We start from the raw sequence: 11,165 nt of genomic DNA, 5'->3' as shown, positions 1-11,165 counted from the left end.
GCCAGAGCCGCGGGGCGGGGGTCACACGGCTGCACCCCCAGGGGCGCAGCGGGGGCGGGGTGGGGGGCGCGGGTCCCTGCGTGATCGGGTCACAGTGTGGTTCCCTAACACGCGGTCAGTGCACGGAAGAACACTTCCATCTTCGGGAACCAGAACAAAGGCTGTGCTAGGCTACACAGCCATCGAGCAGAAGGAAAAGCATTTCTTTAAAACAAATACATACGTATATATATGTATGAATGAATGTTTTCTTTCTTTCTGTGTTGTTCCAAGCACCACACCTGCTAGACGGAAAATCACCGGCTTTTACTCTGCCGGTGTAACCGTGTCTGCTCCACACGGAGCCTGTCTGTCTACATAAGGGACCGGGGAGAGCCCTGGTCCACGGCCCCAGGACCACAGAGCCTCCTGCGGCTCCGTGAGGAAGGATCACAACACGCCGTAGACACGCAGGGCCCAGCCAGGCAGAGCTAAGCCCCAGCCCGGCGCTTTTCAGTCTGGAAACAGGCCCAGGTTTCAGCGACCACAAAGTATGCACAAGGCAGCGTTTGGGGTACTGCTAAAAAAAAAACCCCACTCCAGTGACCCTTTAATCTTAGGGCATTAATATTTAATCACACCTCTGATTGCATACAAAGGCAATTCGAGGGCATATTTTCACCTTAAGGTCTAGTAATTTAATAACACTTATTGAACCTGCATTTGTATTAGACCTCACTCTGTTTTAATACCATGTTGCTTTATATAGGGTCCATTTTTAATGGGGACCAAATAGTCTATTTTTTGGTTCTGTGCTTTCTTCTACAAACCACAGGGCATGAAGGTGCTTAATCGGTGCCCTTTGATGAAGAACAACAGAGCCAGAAAAAGCGTTTCTATCAGACAACGAAAACCACCTGATTGAAATCTTCTCTCTGTTGACAATGGTGTCACCGCAAGGATTACCCTCACCCTTTATCGCCGATATCAGAGAATATGCTGCAGAGAATTCCCGCGTGTTCAGAAGGCAGCTCTGAGGCAAACCCTTCATCTGAAATGTCAGGAGTACGTTCTGCCTCCTCAAGTGCCAACCTCGCTAGTCGTGGAGTTCGAGTCCGGTATTAATATTTTAACTCCTCACTTACGGGGTTTTTCCGAGTCACAGCCAGGCTTGATTAGCTGACGCTGGGCATCCAACACTCCCCGATGTAACTCGCATTCCTTAGATATTGGTTTGTTAACGTTCCCGAGGAGGAGGGGTTCCTGGGGCTTCTGTCCCCTCCGAGGGAAGGCGCAGGTGCCCGGAGTCGGACCTCAGCTCAAACAAGTGTGTGGTTCAGCTCACACTGGGCTTTGGGGGCCCCCGGCGCTCTCTGTCCTATTCAGTCCCTCACCTCACTGTACTGGCTTCTACTTTGTGCTGTTGTGTTTTGGGGGATACCATTTGACCCACGGTTGGTCTGATAAAATCACGATCTGTAATAATGAGCCATATTTCAATTCCGACATATTTCCGGTATAACCTCATAGCTTGTTTTCCAAGAGCTTCTTAACAGATGGAGCGTGTTTTGTAAATGTCTTGCTGTCGTGAGATAGAAGATTTTCTCTATGTGCTGTAATTTAGGGTGGTTTTTTTCTATCTTGAACATCAAGATTAAGGGGCACAGGAATGATTTTTTTTCCTTCAGGAAGTACAGAAATTTCTAGGCACGTTTTCCTCTGAGATCTCCACCTTGGAGCAACGCCAGCTCCGGCTGGCCTCCCTGTGAGCAGACGTCACTCCATCTCCGTGTGGCGGTGGTGATCCCTCCCTGTGCCCTCTGAGAACCCAGAAGGACGCACGACTCCGAGCGATGGCCTGGACCGCACTTGCACACACTGTCCCTTGGAAGCCAAGCCGGAATTTTTAGGTGACGTCCCTCCAGACAAACGAGCTGATGTGACAGTCAGTGTAATCACCATCTCCTTTGAGAAGGGCAGATCCTGAAAATGGACGGAATGAGTGGGTCGTGCTTCCTCAGCAAGGCCACGTTCGGAGCCGGGGACAGGAAAAACAAGTCCAGAGACGACATGGTCCTTGGCCGCACCGTTTCCGAGGTGACGCGAGAGCAATGAGTGTCTCTGACTCCACATTTCAATTGTTTTTGCCTCATTCGATCTTTTACGTTGCTCCTTGCCCAAAACGCAGACACTCTGCGGAAAGTCAGGGAAGTATCAGGGGCCGCAACAAAACACACACTTGGGTGACCGGCATCCTGCCAATGTGTTATCACTGCCAGTTGCTCTGTGGTGTAAAACGGTGCAAAACGCCATTGAGTGGGCTTCCAGATTTAAGATCAGCTCATGATTTTTTGTATCAAATTTTAACACGGGCCACAAAATCGCACCAAAGAATGGCTTTTTCTCATATTCCATTATAATCTGACATGTAAGGTTGAAAGTTTAAAATTTTGTATTTAGATAAAGCTATTACCTATGTGAATAAATACCAACCTGAGCAGAGAAATCGGTCGAACAAATAACAAATATAACCAGCTAATGACTGTATTTTTTTAGGGCTTGTCTTAGTAAATAAAGTATTGATCTCTTCCATTTGTGACTTTGGCTCAATTCCACTTTTCACTCCTCAGTGAAATGGATTCATTGGCCTTGGCTTCTTCTTAGCAAACAGGAATCCGTATAACAAAATACAAACTGCTCGTCTTAGCCCACCTGTTTTCTCTCCATGAGAACAGGCTCACTGGGTCTTCCAGAAAGACCCAGAGAACAGACTCCTTAAAACACGACTCGGAACCTCCGCCTCAACCATGTCTGCTCCCCCAGTATTTTAATGAGCATCACACGCCCCGCGCCCACCTCTTTTCCCTCCAGGAATTTCCCTGACCTAGAACTAGGTTGCTTTTCGTGGACTCCGGGAAACTTTTGTGCCATTCTCTGGGTACTGACTCTTTTCTTGTCTTTCCAGGCTTTTGGCTTTGTTTGGTTTTGGTCAACAAACATGATGTAAGAGGCAGGGATGTGGTTCAGAGGGACGAGAACGCAACCCACTGACTGCTCTATCTTATTACTGTTTGTTAGCGAATGCAGCAGCCTGGCCTGCCCCACAGGGAACCCAGGATCGGGAGCCCTAAGACCAGCGGTTCTGTGCCTACCCCCAAACGTACGTTTAACCAGCAATTAGCAAAGTTCAAGAATTTATACAAGTGTAACAGGTTGGATCCAGAAAATACTTTCTGGAAGGACAAAGCATATATAAGTCAGAGGACATCAAAAACCTGATAAGAGACAAGTCTATGTTTACCAGGAAATAAGAAAAAAACGGAAAACCCTATTCGGGGAAACGTTAGGCATTCGCTATCAGAGGCAAGACGGGTGGTTCACTCCAGTCAAAGCAAGAGCACCCGCACCCTCGAGGAGCACCCACTGGGGAGAGGAGGCCATCCCTGGTCCCGTGTGGGCTGCACACAGGAGCCCGGCTCCCCCGAACTGCGCACCAGCCTCGGCGGCGTCTGCATCTGAGACTCTGCGGGGAGGCGGAGAGGACGCCTGCGCGGTCACCGGTCACCGCGGTCCAGCCCGCGGGGTCCAGCCTCCCCCGGGCTCTCAGCTGGGAGTCGGGCCCCTCCCTGGCGGCGCACTGACCAGCCCGGCCCACGCCAGGGAGACGCTCCTGACTGTCTGAAGGCTGCGTGAACTTCACTGCCGGACTGAAATACGGGGCCAATTATTCTGGGATCCGGTTCCCACTTTACGGCAGCGCTGGTGCGGCCCCGGGGGCTACACCGTGTCGGGTCTAGACTCCCAGACCAGCTACAGACACGCCCACAAGTCACATGCCGTCCAGTCTCCCCAAATCATAAGTGGTGTGGACTTTCCGTAAGAAGTGGGGCAGACGAAGGAGAAAAGTGGAAACTGTTTCCTCTCAGTTTTGGTGAAGTTTCAGAAGTTTCAGCATCGTCTCTTCCCTCGGCCTCCCGAGGGGTTTGGACACTGTGGCTTCTGGCAATCACGTGGCACGCGGGCGGGTTTGCTCGCTGGGGGGTGAATTTATATCGTCCTACTTGGTAACTTCTCGCCACCAACAGGGAGCAGATCTTCTGAAAAATACGTTCTAGATATGCCTGGCGTTGTAAGGAAATAAGTCAGACGCCACCGAAGGTAAACTTCACAAGGACAATGAAATATCTTAGACTAACTGATCGCTACGTTCTGCTATGAAGTGTGGTCAGAAAAGTAATTTTTCACATGGTCCCACCTCCCCTCTACCTCCACACCTACAGAAACACCCCAACGGGAGAATGAAGGATTCGTTAGTGGTAAAACACACACACTAAATGTTAGCGGACACGTCTTTGTAGAGAGGCACACACACAATAGAGTTTGCGGCCAAACAAAACACGGTCGTTGGTGTCATCTTGGAAGGACACACAAGATAATAATAAAGGGACTTTTTGACTCATCTGAATTAACAAGTATGCGGAGGAAAGGCCACCATATTGCTTGCTAGGAAAGTGTGACTTTTGACACGTTCCATCCCAGTTTAGAGATAAGAAGTTTTGAACTTAAGGTTCTGGAAAGTTTGACTTCCTTCCTGACGGAAAGGAAGTCTGTTTCTTTCGCGGATCGCCGCAGAGAGCCCGGAAGACATAATCTGGAATTTGTGGCAATATATTTTCTTAATTTCATGACCAAACAAGCATTGAAGCGATCAAAGCAGGCTCTTTCTTACCAAGCAGAACATTATACTTGCAGATGTGCATAAGATACACCGTGTACATTATCAAATCCTCACCCACGAAGTGGTTTCAGTTTTTCCTGACTGGTCACTTAAACGCTTCAGTCCTGACCTTTCTGTGCCCGAATCCACAGAGGTGACTTGTTTTACGCACGCCTCAGTTTCCCCCACCAAAAGAACCCATCTGCCAGGATGCCAAACCACCGATTTCCGATACAATGCATGTGCGCGACAACACAGTGCAAAGAGACATAAACTTTGTTTTCGTGAAGAAACGTGAAGACAGGAACCCGGACGGTGACCTGCGGGCGCGAGCTTTCCCCCTCAGGAGCCGGAGAGGCACCAGCCCAGAGCTCAGTGACGTCAGCCGAGGTTTCACAGAGACCTGGACGAAAAGAAAGGTCACACAGCATCCCTCTCACATTTAATAACAGCCCGTGAGTCGCGGACTTTCTCAAGAAACACAGCTTTTGGGGAAGCACATTTTAGAAGTTTTTTCTTATGGACATTCTCAAATCCACACGACAGCGGAGATAAGGGCACGGTCTACTCCCCGGACCCCAGACCTGGCCTCCACACCCGTCAGAGCTCGGCTACTTGTCCCGTCCTCCGGCGTCTTCTGCTGGAGTATTTTACAACCGAAGATGGTATCATTCTGCCCACGGCCTTAGGCGTATTTAAGAAATGCCTTCAATGGAGGCACGGCACGCTTGGCATTTAACCCAAGGAGCAGAGAGGCAAAAGGTGCTTTGAGACCCTCAACTTTTCCAACTGGAAACAATTAATGCCAGCTCTCTTCAGAAAGCTATGATTCCGTTTACTTCATTATTTCTGATAGGAAACAGGCCAGACTTCGAAAGTAGTTATTTTGGGTACGATAACTCAACCCTGCCATCAGCGTTGGGAAGTCTACACAGAAAGGTAAAAACGCTTTTACGTTAAACGTAAGCTGAACGTTCCAAGATACTTGGTACCTTATTCCGTACGGAGCCTTCAGATCAGAAGGCTCGCCGTCCGATTCCTCGGTCTCAGGTTTTAAATGTTAGGATTTAACTGCAGGCCAGGAGGGACGTGTACACAGAATACATTCATGTACATATATGAATATATGTGTACATACAGATATACTCCAGCTGACAAGAGCCCCCACAAACCTGAGAGGACCCCCTCACTCCTCATCCAGAACGGCGCGCTCTCCGCCTTCCGTGGGACACATCTGTGCGTTTACTCGTGACCTATCTCATTAGGATTTTAAAACGTCATTTTGACCTCAAGACATTAAAAGGCCAATGTGGCCAGGGTACATGCCACAAAGTATCCCACCAGGCAAGTCAAACAAACTCACTTTTCTTTTTTTCCCTAGAAAAACCCAACAGATGACACATCAGGCGCCCTGTTTCCCTGAGTCACACCCAAGAGCAGGATGCACCTGATGACTTTTATCTTACGCGGCGCGGAGGGGTGCGGGCGCCCGCAGGCCCACCTGTGATGCCGTCCGCTGAGGTTCTCCTCACTCATTTAAGAGACGGCACGGATGTTGGAGAACACCTCACGGATGTGTTATTTTCAAGTCCACAGTCCTCTCCCATGTAACGTTTTCTCCATGACCCCCATGTGCACAGGGAGGAAACTGCAGTCCTCACGAGTCCCGCGTCAGTGAACTAGACGGGAGAAACCTTTCACACGCACACACGCATCAAATCACCACGAGGCACACTTTAAACGCCTTTCGATCGTGTGCGTCCATCATACTCAATAAAGCGGAGGTTTTAAAATCTGTGACTATGCCTTCATCTGCGCCTATGTACTTATTAAAAATAAGGTGAAATTATCTACATTCAATAGGAAAACGGCAAAATTCATATACAGACACAGATAACACACACGTGTGCATGCACACACACACGTATAGAAAGTGTATACGGAATAGAAAAAGGGGCCAACCCTCCAATTAAACATCTAGTTCTAGAAATACCTATTTTTAAAAAAAGATCTCCCCAAAAGCAGTGTGTAGACCCTCCGGCGGCCGTCAGCGTGGTGCCTGCGGCCCCGGGCCCGCCCGGCCTCACAGTGCCCGCGCCCGAGACGCACACACGGCCCAGCCTCACGGTCTGACCGCGGCAATCGATCGTGGCAAAGTCGTTGGGCAGCGGCGCCGGCGTCTCTCCGCAGTCCGAGAGTGTCACCTCCTCCACGGGAACCTGAAGCCCTCCCCACCTGCGAACACACACTACTGCTTGTCGCCCGGGCCACGGAGGGCGAGTTTCCTCCGGGACGAGCTGCATCAGGTTTTCTGACGATAATTTTTCAGTGTGAAAAAGCGGCCTCATTATGTGGCGTTAACTTACTTCAATGGGGGGAGACTCTGGGGTGGAGGGACTCTAGGCTCTTTTTAGGATGAACGTGTTCTCGGGTTTTAATTCACGATCGGTGCAGCAGGGCCCTGAGCACGTTGCACAGGGAAAGGAGCCTGAGGAGGCCCGGATCGCCGCCGTGGCCACTTTCCCCCCGCAGCGGAGGGGCTGACACTTTACGGTGGAAATACTTCCCGGGCCTTTAAACAACCAGATGCTGTAAAGAATCAGGAGGCCAGGGTTTTCTTTCACACCCGCCGCCCTGCGTCCGTCGTAGGGCTATGCCCTACCCTCGTGTTCGCTCAGGCTAACGTTAATTTTTATTTCCAATGACCAATACGCAAAAGTAATGAGAAGACAGTCAATATTACTAAAATTCAGTCTAATTGCTGCATTTAGGATCAGAGTCTTTCCCCAAAATCTTATCATTGTTTGGGGTGTCCAGCTGCCATGAAGAGTTGGTGAAACTCTCTCAGGCCCTTCTGTGAGGTCCAAGCAGGTGTCTATAGAGCAAATTAGTTGCATTTGCCATAGATAGTCGTGACAAGTCCCTCCGTGAGGGAAAAACAGGAAAACAGGGATTTCCGATATCATTCATCCTGTTTTTGCTTGTATCTTCAAGCGCGTGTCCATCTCTGAACCATCTGCAAACCTTCAAAAATACTTGCTTTGGAAAATCGTGGCTACGCACTTCCAGATGTGGGAGGCTCACAAACGCAACACTACGCGTCTGAGCTCAGGGAGACGGCTCCCCGACTCCTGAGCGACGCTGGCTGTAGCGCTCACTTGCTCTTCAAACTCCCAGCCAACCTGGATCTTCTTTTGTATTATTTTTTTCAAACTGGATTTTAAAAAGAAAACAACCCCATTATCCACTCAGAGCAAGAAAACTTTTTCCTGCTCGTGTGGATTTACAACTTTCTGATTTAATAACCTTCGAGGACCAATATTTATCTACAGATGGGCAGTCACTATTATTTCAAGACTCGGGGACTAAATTTGATACATGTTATACTTAGTGACAAACAAGTGCTAATATCGCAAGCGTCTGTAAATCACTGTCTTCATACGCATGCTTCATTTTCTCAAAGGAGTCTGAAAAAACAGCTTGCACTCCACTCTTGTGAATGTATCAAATAAGCATCTCCTGATACAGGACTTCATATTCCACCAAACAGGTGGATAGGCTAGCGGGGTAACACGTTTCAACTTTGCATGAATAAAGTGCTGGTGATTTTTTTCTAGCTCCTGAGTGTGTGTGTATGTGTGTGTGTGAGTGTGTGTGTGTGTGTGTGTGTGTGTGTATAAGAACAGGACTCAAGTATTATTTTCTATTCTCTGCCAGAAATCAAACAAAAAAAAATGTTTTAAGTAGTAGGTATATCCTGGGAAAGAAACTTGGAAAAAAAGTACCCAGCACCCCTCGCAAATCAGCAAACAAAAAAGCTTTTAGAGTCTTGTACTAAACAGAGATCCTGCCTGCTATCAGTTTAGGTAGCCGGCGAGTCGTAAACAGACTCTCCTTCTGGTCCAGGAGGGAGAGAGAATCCAATCTCTCCGATCCGTCCAGTGCTGACGGGCCTGTGGGCTCTCTGACATCTGGAAATGGAGGACTTTGGTCGTCCTGACAAATGCCAACAATGCCAACAGGAGAGGAAGAGCCGCCAGGCCCTCGGTGGTTTTGTTTGTTTGTTTTCTCTCACATGGGGTCTTTCTGATTCAGTGGAGAGCCCGGTGGGGGTGGCGGGGAGTCAGCAAGGGCGGCTGGAAAGTAAGATGCCGGCGCGGGTGCGGGGTGGGCGAGCCGGAGAGGCGTGTTACATCAGACACAGTACCTGCTCTCCGCCGCACTTGTCAGCGAGGCCGTGCGCCTCCCGGGCGGCGAGTGAGAGGGTCTGTCCTCCTGCTTCCCGGCTGCAGCTTCGCACTGGGGACGCGTCCTAACACACATGCGGATAGACCCGCGCACGGGCCCCTCGTTAGAAGGACTCACCGACATTTTACTAGCTAAAAACAGAACACGGTGTCACCAAGGTGGCCTGTCTCTACCGGCCCCTCTGCTTTAAGGACACCATTGCCTCGGATGACCCCCTTCCCAAAACGTCACTTGGACTGAACTAACTGATTAGTCGTGTTGAAAGATGGATTTGTACCTCTTCCTTCGGCTGGAATGCGAGGAGGAGGAAACGGGTCTCCCGGGTCAAGCTGGGAATCTTCGCTTTCTGTTGTGGTTTTCAGAATCCTCCGAAGAACGCAGCTCCTTGAGACTAAGCCAGCTTCCCTCAGATTTCATGAAACAATCCATTTTGTGGTTTTAAAACCGAGGCCGAAGTGTGAGCACAAGTAGGCTTTGGCAGCGATCAAAACAACCCCTCAGTCTCACTGTGGGTAACACGCTTGGCGCGGATCTGGGCAAGTTTCTTTTCAAACCCTCGAGAGCTCCGTAGAGAATTTCACTTTGCTTCTTCCCCCGAGTCAAACTTTCCAGGGAAGAGGGAGCCCAAATGTGCCCAAGCATTAAAAAAACTTAAATTCTAACTGAAGTATGTGTCTGTGCTAAAGACACACAAGGTTACAGCTTCAGGAACCAGGAAGGGCGTTCGCTGGAGACTTGCAAAACGTTGCCCAAGTTCATTAAGCAAGACTTTAAAAATTTTAAATGGCATTTAAAAATATTTAAATTCCCCTGTAATGTGTTTATTTAAAACCTGTGAAATACAAGCAACGTGCTCACTGCAATTCCTGTTCCACAGCACTTTTATTTTGGAGGTAACGCCTTTGCTTTTTAATTAAAATGAAATCTTCAGAAGTCAGCTAAAGCCCCCATTTCGGAGTTTCAGCATGCCTGACATTTTGGCCAATGTGTGAACTTAATACATTTTTTAAACAGGCTTTCCCATCACTTCGTCTGATTCAACAGCGTTAAGTAAAGTGAAATATATTGGAATATATTTTGCCAAGCGCCATCCTGCAAGCCTGAGGCCGCATTCATCTAAAATAAACACTATACTGTGGAAGTTTGGCATTGGGCCAACTATCATACCTAAGCCTTTGTTTAACCTAGTTTGTGCTAAAAATGCTTGAATTAACTCAGGAAGGAAATTCTCTGTCTTCTGTGAAGCCTGATGGGCGAGAAGGAAAAAAAAAAAGATGCGGGTCACTCTTCCTCTATCCCTTGCCTATAAATATTTGAAAACGACATTCATTTTAATTTGGATTTTAACCTAAGAGCCACATCCCCTGGTTTCTTCTTTGGGAACCTGTAAGAGACCTGCCGAGCAAGGGAGGGGGGCGCGGAGACCCCCCTCTGAGCCTCGGGGAGCAGCACAACCCTCCCCTCCAAGTCGCTGGGAGCTATGAGCACTTTCTGGGAAAACGCCGCCTGGCTATGTCTGCACAGCTGGAGGAGTGCTCAAAGGCGGCTCGCCAAACGGTGGACAAGACTAGAGAAGCCGCAGGACAACAGAGCACAGACACCCTTTTAATGTTCAAGGTCTGGAAACCCAACAACAGCCCAAGATGCGTTCACAGAGCGTAGGATTCACCTGCGAAAAATGAGTGCTTACCGCGAGGTTCAAAGGTCTGTAAGCATCAGAATAAAAAAAGAATTTTTTAAATTCTTTGTATATTCTGTCTCCTTTCCTCGGAGCAAATCTCTTCAACTTCTTCTCTTTAGTTGCGGGATCTTGGAGCTTGTTCGGTTCATCTGCTCACACTGGGTCCAACAGGTCGGTTAGGAAAGCCTCCGAGCGGGCTCCGGGGCTCTGTGCAGACAAACGGGCAGGAGCCCTGCCTTAACGGTCACACGGTTTAGCAGATCTTGCAGTGAGCGCGATTGGAACCGTGCGCCACCCCCAGGAGCGCCAACAGGCATGACCTTCCTAATACAATATGTATACAGTTACATTACTTACAGAATGTCGGGAGGGAGCTTAAATTGTGCTTTTGGAAAAGGGCGGATGTTTGAAAGTGGACAGGAAAGATCAACTATATGCGAACTAGAAAGCGCACTGATGCCGGAGTCCTTTTTCAAAGTCATTGCACATGCAGAAGGCACCGAGGACAGAAAATGGCTGTGATTATTTACTAGCAGGAGA

The 11,165-nt window shown here is 48.9% G+C and overlaps 1 protein-coding gene across 1 annotated transcript in view; it reads right to left on the bottom strand.

Moving 5' to 3' along the window:
* Positions 1 to 4,635: 4,635 nt before the first annotated feature.
* Positions 4,636 to 11,165, bottom strand: part of CNPY1 (canopy FGF signaling regulator 1) — a 31,319-nt gene continuing 24,789 nt past the window's right edge. Inside the window, 2 exon segments of the mRNA XM_029921081.1 lie at positions 4,636 to 5,099; positions 10,635 to 10,830. Coding sequence (XP_029776941.1) covers positions 4,872 to 5,099; positions 10,635 to 10,830 — 424 coding nt within the window. The 3' untranslated portion in view covers positions 4,636 to 4,871.

Source organism: Suricata suricatta, chromosome 2 (assembly GCF_006229205.1).
Source record: "Suricata suricatta isolate VVHF042 chromosome 2, meerkat_22Aug2017_6uvM2_HiC, whole genome shotgun sequence".
Classification (NCBI taxonomy): domain Eukaryota; kingdom Metazoa; phylum Chordata; class Mammalia; order Carnivora; family Herpestidae; genus Suricata; species Suricata suricatta.
The sequence above is the reverse complement of the archived record's forward strand: the minus strand, read 5'-3'. Positions and strand labels throughout refer to the sequence as shown.